General features: G+C 36.9%; 1 protein-coding gene across 1 annotated transcript in view; it reads right to left on the reverse strand.

Annotated features, from left to right (window-relative positions):
- The window catches only part of LOC128044603 (protein argonaute-3), an 87,543-nt gene that overhangs the window by 17,061 nt on the left and 52,500 nt on the right, over positions 1–17,982 (reverse strand). Inside the window, exons 6-11 of the mRNA XM_052636920.1 lie at positions 16,126–16,213; positions 15,854–16,001; positions 15,286–15,405; positions 13,293–13,415; positions 12,861–12,994; positions 7,897–8,081 (exon numbers count right to left, since the gene is read on the reverse strand). Of these exons, the coding sequence (XP_052492880.1) occupies positions 7,897–8,081; positions 12,861–12,994; positions 13,293–13,415; positions 15,286–15,405; positions 15,854–16,001; positions 16,126–16,213 (798 nt within the window). The remainder of the gene's footprint in view (positions 1–7,896; positions 8,082–12,860; positions 12,995–13,292; positions 13,416–15,285; positions 15,406–15,853; positions 16,002–16,125; positions 16,214–17,982) is intronic.

Genomic DNA, 17,982 nt, shown 5'->3' on the forward strand with positions numbered 1-17,982 from the left:
CCGCTGTCCATGGTTTCCCAGGCAAGAATACTGGAGTGGGTTGCCATGCCCTCCTTCAGGTGATCTTTCCAACTCAGGGATGAAACTGAGGTTTCCCACATTGTAGGTGGATGGTGTCAGGGGTCTTACCCTACTGTCGTGGAAAAGCGGCGTGTCCTCATGGTTATGGCTAAGGAGTAGCAGAAACATCTGCTCTAGTAGGCAGAGATCCAGTTTGTGATCTCTTTTACGTGGAGTGTTACATGGAATGTACTACCAAAAAACTGAGCAGATAGCAGGATTTGTTGAGTCATCCCAACAAACACAGGTTAAACCTATGGTCAGCCAGGTTCAACATGTGAAAATCAATTAAAGTAACTGATCCCATTTATATGCAACCAGTCAATCCTAAAGGAAATCAACCCTGACTATTCACTGGAAGGAATGAAGCTGAAGCTCCAACACTTTGGCCACCTGATGCGAAGGGCCAACTCATTGGAAAAGACCCTGATGCTAGGAAAAGATTGAAGGCAGGAGAAGAAGTCAACAGAGGACAAGCTGTTTGGACGGCATCACCAACTCAATGGACATGAGTTTGCGCAAGCTCCAGGAGATGGTGAAAGACAGGGGAGTCTGGCACGCTGCAATCCATGGGGTCCCAAAGAGTCGGACACGATTGAATGACTGAACAAACAGACTGATCATATTAAGAGAAAAAATTGAAAAATCATATGGTCATATCAAAACATGTAGAAAAAAAATCCATCATCCATTCATAATACAAACTCTCAGCAAACTAGGATTAGAGGGAACTTCCTTAACTTCATAAAAAAACAACTAGAAGGTTTACAGCTTTCATGTTTATTGCTGAGAAACTAGATGTTTCCCCCCTAAAGTCAGGAACAATGTAAGGATGTCTCATCTTACCACTGCTATTCAACATCATACTGGAAGTCCAAGCTAACGCAAGGAAAGGGATATAAAAGTAGACTGGGAAGGAAAGAATAAAACTGCCTTTGTTCACAGAGAACATGACTGTCTATGCAGAAAACCCCCCAAACTGACAAAAGCTTCTTGGAACAAGGAAGTGACTTAGCAAGGTTACAGGATACAAAGTGAATATACAAAAAATCAACTGCTTTCCTAAGTACTAAAAATGAAAAACTAAAATTTAAAATTAAAAGTGCAATACCATTTATACTAGCAACAAAACAAAAAATATATACATCAATATAAATCTAAATGAGCAAAACTATAAAACTCTGATAAAAGAAATCAAAGAAGCTTTGAACAGATATTCCTTGTTCAAAGATAGAAGATATCAATTCTAAGATGTCAGTTCTTCCCAGTTTGATCTACAGACTCAATGTAATCCCAGTAAGTCTCAGCAAGTTATTTTGTGATTACTGACGAACTAATTCTAAAGTGTATGCAGTGAAGTGAAGTGAAGTCGCTCAGTCGTGTCCGACTCTTTGCGACCCCAAGGACTGTAGCCTACCACGCTCCTCTGTCCATGGGATTTTCCAGGCAAGAGTACTGGAGTGGGTTGCCATTTCCTTCTCCAGAGGATCTTCCTGACCCAGGGATCGAATCCAGGTCTCCCGCACTGTAGGCAGACGCTCTACTGTCTGAGCCACCAGGGAACTAAAGTGCATATAGAGAGGCAAAAGATTTATCAGCTAATACAATAAGGAAGAAGAAGAATAAAGTCAGAGAACTGATACTACCTGACTTCAAGACTTCTCACAAAGCTAAATTCATCAAGACAATGAGGTGTTAGCAAATGAATGCACACACAGACGGATGAAACAAAACAGACTCCAGAAACAGACTCACAAATATAGTCAATCTTTGACAAAGCAGCAAAGACAACTTAATGGAGAAAGATAATCTTTCCAACAAATGGTGCTGAAACCACTGGAATCCACGTGCAAAAAAAAAAAAAAAATCTAGATATGACCTTATACCTTTCATAAAAATTAAGGAAAAATGGATTATAAACCTATATGTAAAAAAGAAAACCATAAAGCTACTAAAAGATTATACAAAGTAAAACTTAGAATATAATACTAAAAATGATATGTGAAAGAACATATTGATGACATTATTTAAATTTGGACTTCATTAAAATTTTAAACTTGTGCTTTATGAAAGACACGCTTAAGAGAAGACAAGCCAGAGCCTGGGAGAAAATATTGGCCAAGTAGGTATCTGATAAAGAACTTGTATCCAAACATACAAAGAACTCTTAAAACTGAACAATAAGAGAACAAACATATCAATTAAAAAATGAGCAGAAGACTGGCTTAGACATTTCATCAAAGATATACAGATGGCAAAGAAACACATGAAAAGGTGCTCTCTCTCTCTCTCTCTCTCTCTATATATATATATATATATACACACACACACACGTATTTTGGCCATGCCACGCATGTGCAGTATCTTAGTTCCTTAACCAGGGACTGAACTCACGCCCCTGCAGGAGAAGTACAGAATGTTAGCCAAAGGTCTGCCAGGGAAGTCCTGGTGCTCAATAATATCTGTTATTGTCATTGTTCGGTTGCTAAGTCGTGTCTGAGGTTGTTGATATTTCTCCCAGCAATCTTGATTCCATCTTGTGAGTCATCCAGGCCGGCATTCTGCATGATGCATTCTGCATATAAGTTAAATAAGCAGGGTGACAGTATACAGCCTTGACATATTCCTTTCTCAATTTGGAAACAGTCCGTTGTTCCATGTCCAGTTCTGTTTCTCCTTGTCCTGCATACAGGTTTCTAAGGAGACAGGTAAGGTGGTCTGGAATTCCCATCTTCTTGAAGAATTTTTCACAGTTTGCTGTGATCCACATAGTCAAAGGCTTTTGCATAGTCAATGAAGCAGTAGTGGCTGTTTTTCTGGAATTCCCTTGCTTTTTCTACGATCCAACAGATGTTGGCAATTTGATCTCTGGCTCCTCTGTCTTTTCTAAATCCCTCTTGTACATCAGGAAGTTCTCAGTTCACATACTGTTGAAGCCCTGCTTGAAGGATTTTGAGCGTTACCTTGCTAGCATGTGAAATGAGGACAACTGAATGTGTTCAAATATGTATTATTAACAAACTTCAAACTAAAATTACAAGATACTACTACATGCCTATTAGAATTGCTAAAATCCAAAAAACTGTCAGATATTGCATGCTGAATGAATAGGCACTCTCATTAATTGCTGATGGGAAAATAAAATGGTACGTCGCTTTGGAAGACAATTTGACAGTCTTACTGTTGTTCAGTCACTAAGTCGTGTCTGACCCTTTGCAAGCCTATGGACTGCAGTAACACCAGGCCTCCCTGTCCCTCACTATCTCCTGAAGTTTGCCCAAGTTCATGTCTATTGAGTCAGTGATGCTATCCAACTTCTGCCACCCTCTTCTTTTGCCTTCAGTCTTTCTTAACATCAGGGTCTTTCCCAATGGTTTGGCTGTTGTATCAGGTGGCCAAAGTATTGGAGTTGCAGCTTCAGCATCAGTCCTTCCAATGAATATTTAAGGTTGATTTCCTTTAGGATTGACTGGTTTGATCTCCATGCTGTCCTAGGGACTCTCAAAGACTCTTCTCCAGTATCACAATTCAAAAGCATCAATTCTTCAGCACTCAGCCTTCTTTATGGTCCAACTCTCACACCTGTACATGACTACTGGAAAAACCATAGCTTTGACTACATGGACCTTTATTGGCAATGATGGCTCTGCTTTAATTAATAAGCTGTCCAGGTTTGTCATAGCTTTCCTTCCAAGTGTCTTCTAATTTCAAGGCTGCAGTTGCCATCTTCAGTGATTTGGGGGCCCAAGAAGAGAAAATCTGTCACTGCTACCACTTTTCCCCATATATTTGCCATGAAGTGATGGGACTGGATGCCATGATCTTAGTTTTCTGAATGTTGAGTTTTAAGCTAGATTTTTCACTCTCCTCTTTCACCCTCTTCAAGAGGCAATTTAGTTCCTCTTTGCTTTCTGCCATTAGAGGGTATCATCTGCATATCTGAAGTGGTTGGTATTTCTCTTGGCAATCTTGATTACAGCTTGTAACTCATCCAGCCCAGCATTTTTCATGATGTACTCTGTATATAAGTTAAATAAACAGGGTGACAATATATAGCCTTGTTGTACTCCTTTCCCAGTTTTGAACCAGTCAGTCAGTCAGTTGTTACACGTAAAGCTCTAATTGCTGTTTCTTGATTCGAATACAGGTTTCTCAAGAGACAGGTAAGATGGACTGGTATTTCCATCTCTTTAAGAATTTTCCACAGGTTGTTGTGATCCACATAGTCAAAGGCTCTGGCATAGTCCATGAAGCAGAAGTAGATGTTTTTCCAGAATTCCCTTTCTTTCTCTATGATCCAGCAAATGTTGGCAATTTGATGTCTGGTTCCTCTGCCTTTTCTAAACCCAGCTTGTATATCTGGAAGTTCTTGATTCAAGTACTGCTGAAGTCTAGCTGGAAGGATTTTGAGCATAACCTTACTAGCATGGGAAGTGAGTACAATTGTTCGGTAGTGTGAACATTCTTTAACACTGTCCTTCTTTGGGACTGGGATGAAAACTGACCTTTTCCAGTCCTGTTGCCACTGCTGGGTTTTCCAAATTTGCTGACATACTGGGTGTAATACTTTAACAGGATCATCTTTTAGGATTTTAAGGTAGGAATGCTTCCTAAGGCCCACCTGACTTCACACTCCAGGATGTCTGGCTCTAGGTGAGTGACCACAACATTGTGGTTATCCCGGTCAATAAGACCTTTTTAAAATAGGTCTTCTGTGTGTTCTTGCACCTCTGTTGCCTCTGTTAGGTCTTTACTGTTTTTGTTCTTGGCAGTCTTATCATTTGATAAAGGAATTGTGCTCCTGCTTATTTACTAAATTGAGTTAGAAACTTCTGTCCACACAAAAACCTCATGTGAATGTTTGCAGCAGCATTATGCATAATTGCCAAAGACTGTTAAGAAATCAAGATTCCTCCAATAAGTAAATGTAGAACAAACTGTAGTACTCACACAATGTAATAGTCAACATTAAGAAGAAACGACTTATAAGCCACAAAAAGACAAGACAGAATCTTAAATATTGCTAACTGTAAGAAGCCAGTTCAGAAGAGGTCACATACCGTGTAATTTCAACTGTACAACATTTTAGAAAAGGCAAAACTATAGAGACTTAAAAAGACCAGTGATTGTCAGGGGATGGAGGAGATTGAAGGAGAGATGAGTAAGCAGAGCACAGGAGACTTTTAGGATAGTGAAACTACTCTTTGATACTGTCATAGTAGACAATGACATTATGTATTTGTCAAAACTCACAGACCTGTACAAAGAGTAAACTTTAATGTAAACTGTGGATAATATGTAATAATAATTTATCAATACTGGTTCATTAAATGTGCCACTATAATATAAGACAGTAAAAATAGGGAAAGCTGTGTACAGGGGAAAGAAGGTACATAAGCACTTTCTATATTATCTGCTAAATTTTTCTGTAAATCTAATACTGTTCTAAAAAGTAAAACCTATTAGCTAGAAAAATCACTCACTGAATCCACTGAGTGAAGCAGTGTAGAAAATGGACTGAAAGTGAACTAAAGAGAATGCAGGCAAGAAGATCAGTGTGGAGGCTATGATAATATCAACTTTCTCTCCCAGCAACAGTGTATGAGAGTGTACACGAACATCTTTGTCAAAAGTAGCTATCATTGTTGGTGAAAAATAATTTATTCTAATTCACATTTCTTTAATGTCTAATGAGGCCCAGCATCTTTTCATAGATAACTGACCATTTGTATTTCTTGTATGTTCTTTGTCTTTTTTAGTTATTTGTTCTTTCCTTGATTTACAAATTCTTTAACACCTTCTGTATTTTTTTCTTTCTCTTTTATTTTTTAAGTTATGAAACTATGATAGCACATTTACAGGAGAGTTGAAAAACACAGAACAAAGTTACATATAGTTCCACTACATATTACAATTATTTTCTAAGTAGATAAATTAAGATTTTTAGTTGGAGTTTCAATATCAAACTCTCAAGATTTAACAGAATGAACATACAGAAAAGTAAAAGGATACAGTAGACCTGAAAAGCATCATGATCCAATGATCATGAACACAATGAAGACTTATACAATTTTCACACAACAGTAGGGTATAAATTCTATTCAAGTTCCCATAGACTATAAACTAGGAGACACTGGAACATATCCGGGGACACAAAACAAGGTGATCCTTTCTGTGTTTTATCACAACGTAAAAAATATCTTTCGACTTTTATAACCATCATTTTTAATCACTACATATTATTTCACCACCAGAAACTTACTATTTAAAACCAGTTCTTAGATTTTTAATGTCACAGATATCATTATGAAAATTTTGTGCACAGTTTTTTTACATTATGAATTCTTTCCTTTGAACATATTTTTGGAATAAGAAATACTTAATTTGTGACTGAAAACACATTTTTATACTTTCGATGAAAGGATATTATCAATTTGTACTGTCATCAGCAATATGTTAAATACTAGATTCACTGCATACTTACAATCACTAGGTATTACAGTATTTTAATATATTTGCTAATTTAGTAGCATAAAAATGTCATTTTATCAATTTGTGCTTTTCTTTATTTCTTTATTGGTGTAAACCAACATATTCTCAAATATTTACTTGTTTTTTCTTGAGAAATTTTGGTTTATTTTCTTCATTTATTAATCTAAGAGAACATAAAAATTTTTTCCTTTGACTACAATAACAGATCCATATGAATACTTTAATAATAAACTATAGCCTTTTGTTGTTTCAGTTTGCTGCAAACATTTTTGATGTTCTATGGTTTCCTTTTAATTTTAGTTATACCTCTGTGATATACAGAAAATTTAATTTTTATGCAGTCAAATATATTTTCTTATGTCAATTCTATTATCCTAAGCTTAAATGATTATAGTCCATTCAGTAATTTGAAAATTATACTTTCTTTGTATTTTTCCATGTTTAAATGATTTATTTTTAACTTATTACTCTCATAAACTTTTGCTTGTTTACACTAATAATAGCTAACATTTACTGAGCATTCACTATACCACAGGTGCTATCATAAACCTGTTTACATAAAAGTGTTGTGATCCCACAGACTGTAGCCCACCAGGCTCCTCTGTCCATGGAATTCTCCAGGCAAAAATACTAGAGTGGGTAGCCATTTACTTCTCCAGGGGATCTTCCTGACCCAGGGATGGAACCTGGGTCTCCTGCACTACAGGTAGATTTTTTATACTATTTTAGCCACCAGGGAAGCCCTGTTTACATATGTAAATTTATTTAACCCTTACAACTACCTTCTAAGGATTAAATATTTGTAGTACCCCAATTTCACAGATGAGGAAACCCAGGCTTTGTGTAGTTAAGCAATTCAGGTAGTATCACCCAAGTAGCACACCTGGCAATACCTGGGTATTAAGCAGCAGAGTCTGACTCTAGAGCCTGTGCTTTTAACATTACATTATACTGATACTCAAGTTATTTCAATGACATTTTTAATATACGATTCTTCTCTTGATCATTGTTTTGTAATGCCTTCTTCACTGAAATTCTTTTCATAGAGTCTTAGACTATTTAGTTTGCTCTCCTGATTTCTCTTTTTATAGTAACAATACATGGTTTTAAAGACTATAGTTATAAAATGAATTTTCATGTTTGAAAGTTTTAGGATTTGTGTTAGTATAATTTTAAAAGGAATTTTTTTTTTTGGCAAGCAGGATCTTAGATCTCTGACTAGGGATCAGACCCACGTCCCCTGCCTTGGGAGCGTGAAGTTTTAACCACTGGATCGCCAGGGAAGTCCCTGAAAGGAATAGAAAGTACCTGAGGAAAAATGCAATCTTAATACGGTATCTTTACCATACACTGGCGTCTTCCCGGGCAGGATAACAATAATGAGCTGCAGCCCTGAGTAGGTGTTCTTGAGATGCCGGAACATGGGCTCCACGCTATCTGCCCCTTGCGCGTATTTGCAGAAGCAAGGCTGACCCTGGATGGGCATCCCTGCGTCCTTGGAAATCTTCCGCAGCTGGTCCGTGAAACCCCTGGAAGGAGAAATCACTAAAAATAAAGCTTTTGTCTAGTTACCAACATCTAAAAAGTAGTAATGGAAAGTTTGGGAAGGGAATGGAAAACAAAGCAAAGATTTGTGTGCTCCATATAGCAAGAGGTCACCAGACTAGTGATGTGAAAGGCCAGCAACTGGTCAGTAATCTATTTTGCAAACTAAGAACACTATTTTATGGCTATGTGACATTTTGTAGTTTACAAAGGATATCAGTAATAGAGTGTGCTGGTTAGGAGCTCAGCTCTAGAATTAGCATGACAGGTTCCAGTTCTAATTCTGTTACTTGCTAGCTATAGAATTTCAGGCAAATTTTTTCAGTTTCTCTCATCTGTAAAATGACTACTTCCAATATAGGGTTGATGTGAAGATTAAATGAGATAATACACGTTAAGCACTTACTGCATTGCCCAAGACCTGGTGTAAAAGCTTGATAAATTTAAGCTATTATACATTTTCTAATTTGATCCTGACAAGATTCATAAGAAGGTGGTAGGGTAAGGTGTTATCACCATTTTACAGATCTGAAAATAGCTTCAGGGACATTAAGTATTAGATCAAAATCAAATGTTTAGATAAGTGGCAAGACCCAGAACTATGACCTAGTTCAGAATTTCTTTCTACAATAATACCTATTTGAAACTAGGATAGCAGGAAAGATTCTGTCCTCAGAAAAGATTTAGGAAAAAAAAAAGAAAACATTAAAAAAAAAAAGAGGTAGACAGCACTTTAATAATTCTGCACTTAGCCTAGGATAAATAAGTAATAATGTTGAGGTTTAACAATCACTTTACTTGTTTTTAAAACAAATACATCCCTAAGTCAAGGATCTGAATGGTCTTTGCTCAAAAACTCTGATTCCCTCAGGACAGAGATGAAGTTTGTAGGAATTCCCTCCTCCTCCTTTTCCTTATTAGTATCTAATTCAAGAAAGTATGAAGCTGAATATCTTCACTTAGCCTGAACAAGAGCTGTAAGCCCAATGATTATGAGACTTCTATCAAGCCATGAATAACAAATGTAAAATGAAAAGAGTACCTCAAAGCTTGAAAAACAACTGGAGGTGATTTCTTTAGTCTCTGGAGGTCAAGAAAGATAATCGCAGCATTGTACTTAACTGTGCTCCAGACATTTTACTTGAAAGTCAAGGGATAACAAGTTTGGAGAAAGAATATACTACGTGAACCTCAAGACATACATTTAGAGATTTGGAGCTAATAAAAAGGAGGTGGCACTAGTGGTAACCTGCCTGCCAATGCAGGAGATGTAAGAGACGCAGGTTCGATCTCTGGGTTGGGAAGTTCCCCTGGAGAAAGGCATGGCAACCTACTCCAGTGTTCTTGCCTGGAGAATCCCGTGGACAGAGGAGCCTGACGAGCTACAGTCCATAGAGTCGCCAGGAGTTAGACATGGCTTAGCATGCACACATGCATGAACAGAATTAAATAGAGAAAAAACTTTTTTCACATGAGGGAGGCAAAACAAATTCTGAATTGCTCCTGGGGTAAACTGATCTCTATGTCACTCAAGAACTATTCATTACAGGCATATGGGGTCTGTTAGTGGACTTAGACAATAATGATTTTTCTTAGGATTAGATTATAGAGAGGAGATAAGAACTTTACACAAATATTATAACTTTATTTTACACAGGCAGTGACAAGTACAAATGGAGAGGATACTGACAAACTACTAACTTGACTATTATGGATTATTTCCACATCGCAAATCACAGAAGATTGAGTACCATTTAGAGGAGTAGAGATAGAATAGAGGCATTTCAGTAAAGAGCAGCATGAGCGTAAATGGGAAAAAACACCAGAGAGTTTGAGGGCATACAGTGTTCAGTTTCTTTGTCCAAAAGATATGAACATGGAGAAAGGATTTAAAGAGGCAAATGGAAAAACTTAAAAAATGTTATTCTTCGTTAATCAGAAGCCTAAAGTTTTAGAATGGAGCTCATCACAAGTGGAGTTGGTACTCTTTTCACGATAGCACAACTCCTCAAACAACAGTAACAGCAGAAGCCCTCAAGAGGGCCACAGCCCCAAATATTGGTGTGCCAAAGGAGAGGAGACAGAGGAGAAAGGAAACCAAAGTGATAAAAAGAAAGCAGGAAGGCAAGAATGGAGAGACTGTCAGTAAGGCAGTCAATTGTATCTAATGCTGCATAAATTTTGAAAAAATAATGGGTCAGAATCAGTTCAGTTGCTCAGTCATGTCCGACTCTTTGCAGCCCCATGGACTGCAGCACACCAGGCTTCCCTGTCCATCATCAACTCCCGGAGACTACTCAAATTCATGTCCATCGAGTCGGTGATGCCATCCAAGCATCTCATTCTCTGTCATCTCCTTCTCCTCCTGTCTTCAATCTTTCCCAGCATCAGGGTCTTTTCAAATGAGTCAGTTCTTCGCATCAGGTGGCCAAAGTATTGGAGTTTCAGCTTCAGCATCAGTCCTTCTAATGAATATTCAGGACTGATTTCCTTTAGGATGGACTGGTTGGATCTCCTTGCAGTCCAAGCGACTCTCAAGAGTCTTCTCCAACACCACAGTTCAAAAGCATCAATTCTTCGGTGCTCAGCTTTCTTCACAGTCCAACTCTCACACCCATACATGACTAATGGAAAAACCATAGCCTTGACTAGAAGGACCTTTGTGAGCAAAGTAATGTCTCTGCTTTTCAATATGCTGTCTAGGTTGGTCCTAACTTTCTTCCAAGGAGCAAGCATGTTTTAATTTCATGGCTGCAGTCACTATCTGCAGAGATTTTGGAGCCCCCAAAAATCAAGTCTCTCATTGTTTCCATTGTTTCCCCATCTATTTCCATGAAGTGATGGGACCAGATGCTATGATCTTAGTTTTCCGAATGTTGAGTTTTAAGCCAACTTTTTCACTCCCCTCTTTCACTTTCATCAAGAGGCTCTTTAGTTCTTTTTCGCTTTCTGCCATAAGGGTGGTGTCATATGCATATCCGAGGTTATTGATATTTCTCCTGGCAATCTTGATTCTGGCTTGTGCTTCATTCATCTCAACATCTGGCATGATGTACTCTGCATACAAGTTAAATAAACAGGGTGACAATATACAGCCTTGGCGTACTCCTTTCCAGATTTGGAACCAGTCTGTTGTTCTATGTCCAGTTCTAACTGTTGCTTCTTGACCTGCATACATATTTCTCAGGAGGCAGGTCAGGTGGTCTGGTATTCCCATCTCCTGAAGAGTTTTCCAGAGTTTGTTGTGATCCACACAGTCAAAGTCTTTGGCATAGTCAATAAAGCAGAAATAGATGTTTTCTGGAATTCTCTTGCTTTCTTTAATGATTCAGTGGATGTTAGCAGTTTGATCTCTGATTCCTCTGCCTTTTGTAAATCCGGCTTGAACATCTGGGAGTTCATGGTTCATGTACTGTTGAAGCCTGGCATGGAGAATTTTGAGCATTACTTTGCTAGAGTGTGAGATGAGTGCAGTTGTGTGGTAGTTTAAGCACTCTTTGGCATTGCCTTTCTTTGGGATTGGAATGAAAACTGATCTTTTCCAGTCCTGTGGCCGCTGCTGAGTTTTCCAAATTTGCTGGCATACTGAGTGCAGCATTTTCACAGTATCATCTTTCAGGATTTGAAATAGCTCAACTGGAATTCTATCACCTCCACTAGCTTTGTTCGTAGTGATGCTTCTTAAAGCCCACTTGACTTCACATTCCAGGATGTATGGCTCTAGGTGAGTGATCACACCATCATGGTTATCTGGGTCATGAAGTTCTTTTTTGTATAGTTCTTCTGTGTATTCTTGCCACCTTTTCTTAATATCTTCTGCTTCTATTAGGTCCATACTATTTCTGTCCTTTATTGTGCCTATCTTGCATTTTCCCTTGGTATCTCTAATTTTCTTGAAGAGATCTCTAGTCTTTCCCATTCTATTGTTTTCCTCTATTTCTTCACACTGATCACCGAGGAAGGCCTTCTTATCTCTCCTTGCTATTCTTTGGAACTCTGCATTCAAATGGGTATTTCTTTCCTTTTCTCCTCTGCCTTTAGGTTCCCTTCTTTTCTCAGCTATTGAGAATAGACCATTAGAACTGATAAGCACAAAGATACTTTTGTGCTTGAAATTGATTCCAGGAATCAATTTTAGTAGAGCACTAAAACTTCAAGGAAAGAGACTGAGTGGAAGCCTGGAATCCTGAGAGAGTGTCGAGGCAAAATGAAGACTTGTTTTAAACTTAAACAGAAGATTGATGAGGGAAAGAATCTGGAGAAGACGAAAAGTAGTGGAGATGGAGGCCAAATTTTGCAAAGTGAAAATGAGAAGTTAAATGACTTTTTCAAGGAACTCAATTGGGAAACAAGGATGTAATTTAATTCTCATTCAGTAAATAAGTACTATTATCTCTATTTTTAAAAGGTAAACTCTGAAGCATAATAAGATTAAATAAATTATTCATGGTAATAAAGTTAGGAAGTGGCAAACCTGGGAATTAAATCTAACCTATTTGCCATCAAAAGTCAATGGTACTCCTGCTATATCATATAAGCTAGTCTATTAGAATGCCTATAAGAATCAATCAGTGACTTGGATATGACCAAAAAATTCAGAATCTTCATCAAAGTACTGAGAAGAAACATTTTTAAAGGTTCATTGATTAAATATACTTCATATTGAGGCAATGTTGGTTAGAACATTAGCTGAATAATTTAAAATTGAAATACAAAATTTAAACACAAAATGGTCCCAAAGTGAAACTAATGACAAGCCTTACTTCAATATTTCTTCTCTACACTGCCTCTGTGTGGCAAAACAAGCTATAGCCCACATTTTGATTTCAACTCCTGTGTGGAACTGTTTCCCTCGCATGTCCCATACTCCGTGGCTTGGTGTTGCTACAGTCCGGTTCTACAGAGAAAGAGAAATAGTAAGGCAAAAAAGAACAAACATTTAATATATAATTTTTGAATGAGCTGAAAATAAGCATTTCAAATTGCTGGAATAGGCTTTTCTAAATCAATATTTTATATTTTTATCACAGAAAAACAAAAGTTCCACTAAGTTCAAGCAAAGACACTCATCTTGAAACAAAAAAACTGTTGGAATGCAAAATACTTTCTAAATTCCAGACTCAGCTAGGGTGTCCTTCTCTCCAAACACAGAAACAGTATGTTTATAATTTAAACATGATATCAAGAGGTTTTACCCGGCCTCCATATTGGAGCATAGGTGCTGGAAGTACGCGTCCGGTTACATGAGCCATTTCATCTCGAACTTTAAATTGAAACTCTTGAACAAATGGATCTGTTTCATAATTTGCACTTCTTACCTAACAACAGAAAAGGTTTGTAGTTACTTTCAAAATTCCCCTAATTTCCCTTTAGAACCCTCTAATTTTTTTCTTCACTGTGTCAACAATGTTTTATAATAGGTCTAGATAATGGTACCCAAAACCCAAAATATAGAGCAGATTCTTAACCTGGGGACTACAGACCATGAGTGGACAGTAGGAGGTCTGTGAACTTCCTGTTCATTTATAGAATATTTAAATGTATTAGGTTGGGTAATAAGAAATTTCAACTATTTATGACTCATGAAAATGGTAATTTTATATGGTTAAGCCTAATACATTTTGGGGAGGGTGGTCAAGAGATTGCAAGAGAAATACCTGACCTAAAAATGGTTAATTACTTCTAATCAGAGGATCTGGACATAGACTATTAAAATTTTATGTAGAGCTTGATAGCAAATATCAATAATCCTAAGCTTTTTTCCCTAATTGATAACAAATTATATAAAATCTACTTGAATATTTTCCAATAAAACACAGCAGAAGATAAAATTTACTTAAAGAGATATACTTGAGACAGACAAGAAAGCCACGATGAGATGCAGATTATAATTTTTACATAATATACCAATATATGCAAAGAATTTATTGTAATCTCAGAAGTGTAATTCATGCTTATAGTGTGCTATAATGTGTTTTTCAAAACATATTTTTTTAGTCTCAGGGTAAAGGTCAGATAAGGTTACAAAAAGGGCAATGTTCAAGTCTTTGAGTAAAAAATCTAGTAAAAACACTATATAAATCTACATATATAATCCCACAATAAGCAGGAAAAGTTTTCTAAATTATGCGCTAATGATTTTTTCCTTCAAGCTTAAATGCCATTCATTTCTGTAAGATTATAAAGAATGACAACTATTTACCAAGACTTGCTTGGTGATGTGCTTGTGTGAAATGTTTTATGATTTTTACAATAACCTTAATTACAAATAAGTCTTTTATACTTTTTATTTTACAGAGGATAAAACTAAAGCTTAGTAAAGTGAAATGATTGGTCTAAACCACATAGCTAAGCAAGTGACATATAATCTGAAATCTGTACATTCTGATTCTAGAGTTCCTACTCTCAGTCACTGTTCTAGCCTACTGGATGCTATAATTATAAATATAGTAAGGGACGGAGGAGCCTGGTGGGTTGCCGTCTATGGGGTCGCAGAGAGTCGGACATGACTGAAGCAACTTAGCAGCAGCAGCAGCAACAGTAACCGTGAGTAAAGAAGTCAGACTGTGAACCTAGAGCTGTTAAGATTCCAAGTGCTAGCCTGGTGGGCTACAGTCCATGGGGTAGCAAAAAGTCAGACGCAACTAACTTTCAAGATAAGATCCAGGTGCCTTTGTTTTTCACTTTGCCCTAATTCTGTCAGTTTTATAATGTATTAATATCTCTCTTCTCCCCATTTAGAATAAGGAGAGCTTAGAGACTCCATAAGGCAGGAGCTGTCTTATACTTCTTTATTCATCCTATACAGTTACCAGTGTTGATACTGGGGCTAAGCAATCCTACTTTGTGTGTTTAGCTTCTCACTATTGCTAGCCATAAAACCTGGACTTTCGTTTCCTATTTTAGGTAGGAGGTGATCAAAGTTCAGTTCACTAAACTGAAACATTAGTTCTGAGATTATTTGTTCTGAATCTAACTAAAGAGCTTGGGGTTAAATTAGAAAGCTCTAACCTTCTTCATAGAATTCACTAAGATTTACCCCTAGACTACTGCTAGAATACTTCCATAATCTTTTAATTCTGACAGCCCATGAAATGATAATAAGACATGAGCTGATATGGTATCTATTCTTCTTTAGTAGCTCACCCTAATATGTTTTAAATTTCTATTTCTGGGGTAAGTACTAACCAATCTGCTAATTTCCTCTTGTCTATCTGGTGCAGATCTTGCTGTGGCTTTGATCATAGTGGAGGTTTGATTGTCCGTTAGCTTCTTGATACATCGTTGCCCTGCCACAATATTACAGACCTACAAATGGAAAAACAGTTTTGTACTAGATATTATATATATCTTTCTTAAAATTGAGTGCAATTAAATGTGACATTTTAAATTTTAATTTAACTTAAAATTTAAAATCTACTCCATTAAGCCACTTATGTTTAATATCACGTCAAGTAGAAAAGCAGTAAATAATACTGCTTCACAGTATGATTATAATCAGGTAAAATGCACACTGGATAAAAAGGCTGAAAAGAAGTGTACCAGAATGTTAACAGCAGTTATGTTTAGAGGGGCAGGACTGTGGATAAATTTTTTCCCATATTATTTCATAACTGAAAATTCAGAATAAATACGGAAATTTAAAGACAGTTCAATTTAAAAATAAATGTGAGAGTATGAAGTAAGTTACAGGTCATTAAAAATCTTAACAGAATGATGAATAAGAGGATATTAATAAGCAGCCTAAACACATTACTTCTAGTGGCAGATAGGTATGTTTCTGTTCCTGCCCCACTTGCAGACAGGGAAGGTGTGGGTACTTCAGCTGAAGAGTATACTTTTCTCTGAAATACTGTGCTACTGTTCTCTCCACAGTTTGGCCATTTTCTAACTGTAAAGGAAAGCTGGAAAAAAAAAAATTACACGTTAACAATTCATCCCATTAGGAGCAAGCAAAACACCCAATCTACCAACTAGAGTAAGCTGCCTCACATCATCTCTGTTCTGACAAACACCAGCTTTTCTTACGTTTGATGACTGGCAGGCCTTCTTGTTACATTACAAACACGGTATTTCCGTCTCATTGTTCCACAATGAGTCACTTCAACCTTCAGACCTGTTCCCAACAAGAAAAACTGAGGTTACAGAACTGTCACAAGTGACATATTCATAACTCTAAAGCCTGTTCACCACTATAAGAACTCAAAATTCTAAACAGAAAATCTGTGAAATAGGCGATATGATTAACAAAGGATTATATATATATATAACATAGTTAATAATGGGTACAATCATGATAGACCTAACTCCAAACCATTTCCCTATTCTATCAAGCTATTAAAAAATAGCATAAAATCTGCAAAGCCTTTAGATCAAGGGATAAAGTTCTTCATTAATTAAAAAAAAAAGCCCTGCTTATATTGCAGGTTTTTATGCTGGGAGAGGGAAGGAGCAATGGAAAGGAGTTACCATAACTCTCAAAACATTCTGCAACCTTCAAAGTATGTGATGTCTCAACTCCCCAGGCATCACATACTGACTGAAGATCATAATTTCATAAAGCTCATGAAGAAAGTCCTTCACAGATTTTTAAACCAGGAAGAAAAAAAAAAAATCCCAGGCCCTTTTAACAGAAGTGGAGTGACAACTTTGTTAAAGGATAATATAGTGACACAGTTCTTTCACTACTGACCATTAGAAATCAGGGCAAAATAGCGAATGCAACCAAACTAATTCCTGCAGCAAGTAATCCAGACGTTCTTATGGAATCAACGGCCCCTTTGAGAATCTGACAAAAGCAATAAATTCTCAGAAAAATGCAACATACACTTAATGCAGCATATGAATTTAGATGTTAGTGGATCCATGAGTCCGTCTGTGGACCCTAGGGGTTTGAGGATCCCAGGTCTGCTTTAGAAGGTGAAGCTGTGGGCTTTTAAACCACTGGCTGAAATTCTCTGGGATGAATTTTCCTAAGCAATGGTGTCCAAAAGGATTTTCTGAGATGATACGATTTCTACACCTGTACTAAAATCACTAGTAATGTTCCTGAGCACAAGAAATGTAGCTACTGTGACTGAAATTTTTTTTTTTCTTTTGTACCTATGTATCCTATAGTGCAGATGTTCTCAACCTGAGGTGACACTGACCTCCAGGGGAGATTTGGTAATGTCTGGAGACATTTTTGGGGGCTTCCCTGATTGTTAAAACTGGGGGTGCTATTGGCATCTGGTGGATGCTAGATTTAGGAATGGGTGGACCCAGGGATGCTGCTAAATTATATTGCAATGCACAGAACAGCACTACCTCCCATCCCCGACCGCAACAAAGAATTATCCAGCCCAAAATATCAATAGTGCCAAGGTTGAGAAACCCTGCTACAGTATAACTTATTTTCCTATCTACTAACTGCAGAACCAAACACAAAGTTAAATCACAGTAATATTTTCTTATGACATATCAGCACAAATTAAGATGTTAAATGGACACAGTGCCGCTATACCAGACTGGGTTGAGGTTTTTTGAGAAGTACTCTTAACTGAGTCAGTGAGAAATAGTTTTTGTTAGTAACTATCTTTATAAAACTAAACTTTCAGGTCAATTAGAGCATTTATTATGCTTCTATATTATAAATGAAAATAGAAAATATTACCAAGAGAAGGTCTTTCAAGAAGGAAATACCAACTATATAAAGTAAACAAGATGTAAAAATACTGTTTGGGGGAAAACATGATAGAAAAATTTAAAACAAATTTCCATTATCTATACCACTTAGCAATTTGTTTTCAAATCTTCCCTTTGAATTAAAAAAAATTATCAGTAAGGTTCTACAAGCCTACTAAATAAGTTTTTATCAAAAATAAAACTGACACTCTTACATACATA

This window comes from Budorcas taxicolor, chromosome 3 (genome assembly GCF_023091745.1).
Source record: "Budorcas taxicolor isolate Tak-1 chromosome 3, Takin1.1, whole genome shotgun sequence".
Classification (NCBI taxonomy): domain Eukaryota; kingdom Metazoa; phylum Chordata; class Mammalia; order Artiodactyla; family Bovidae; genus Budorcas; species Budorcas taxicolor.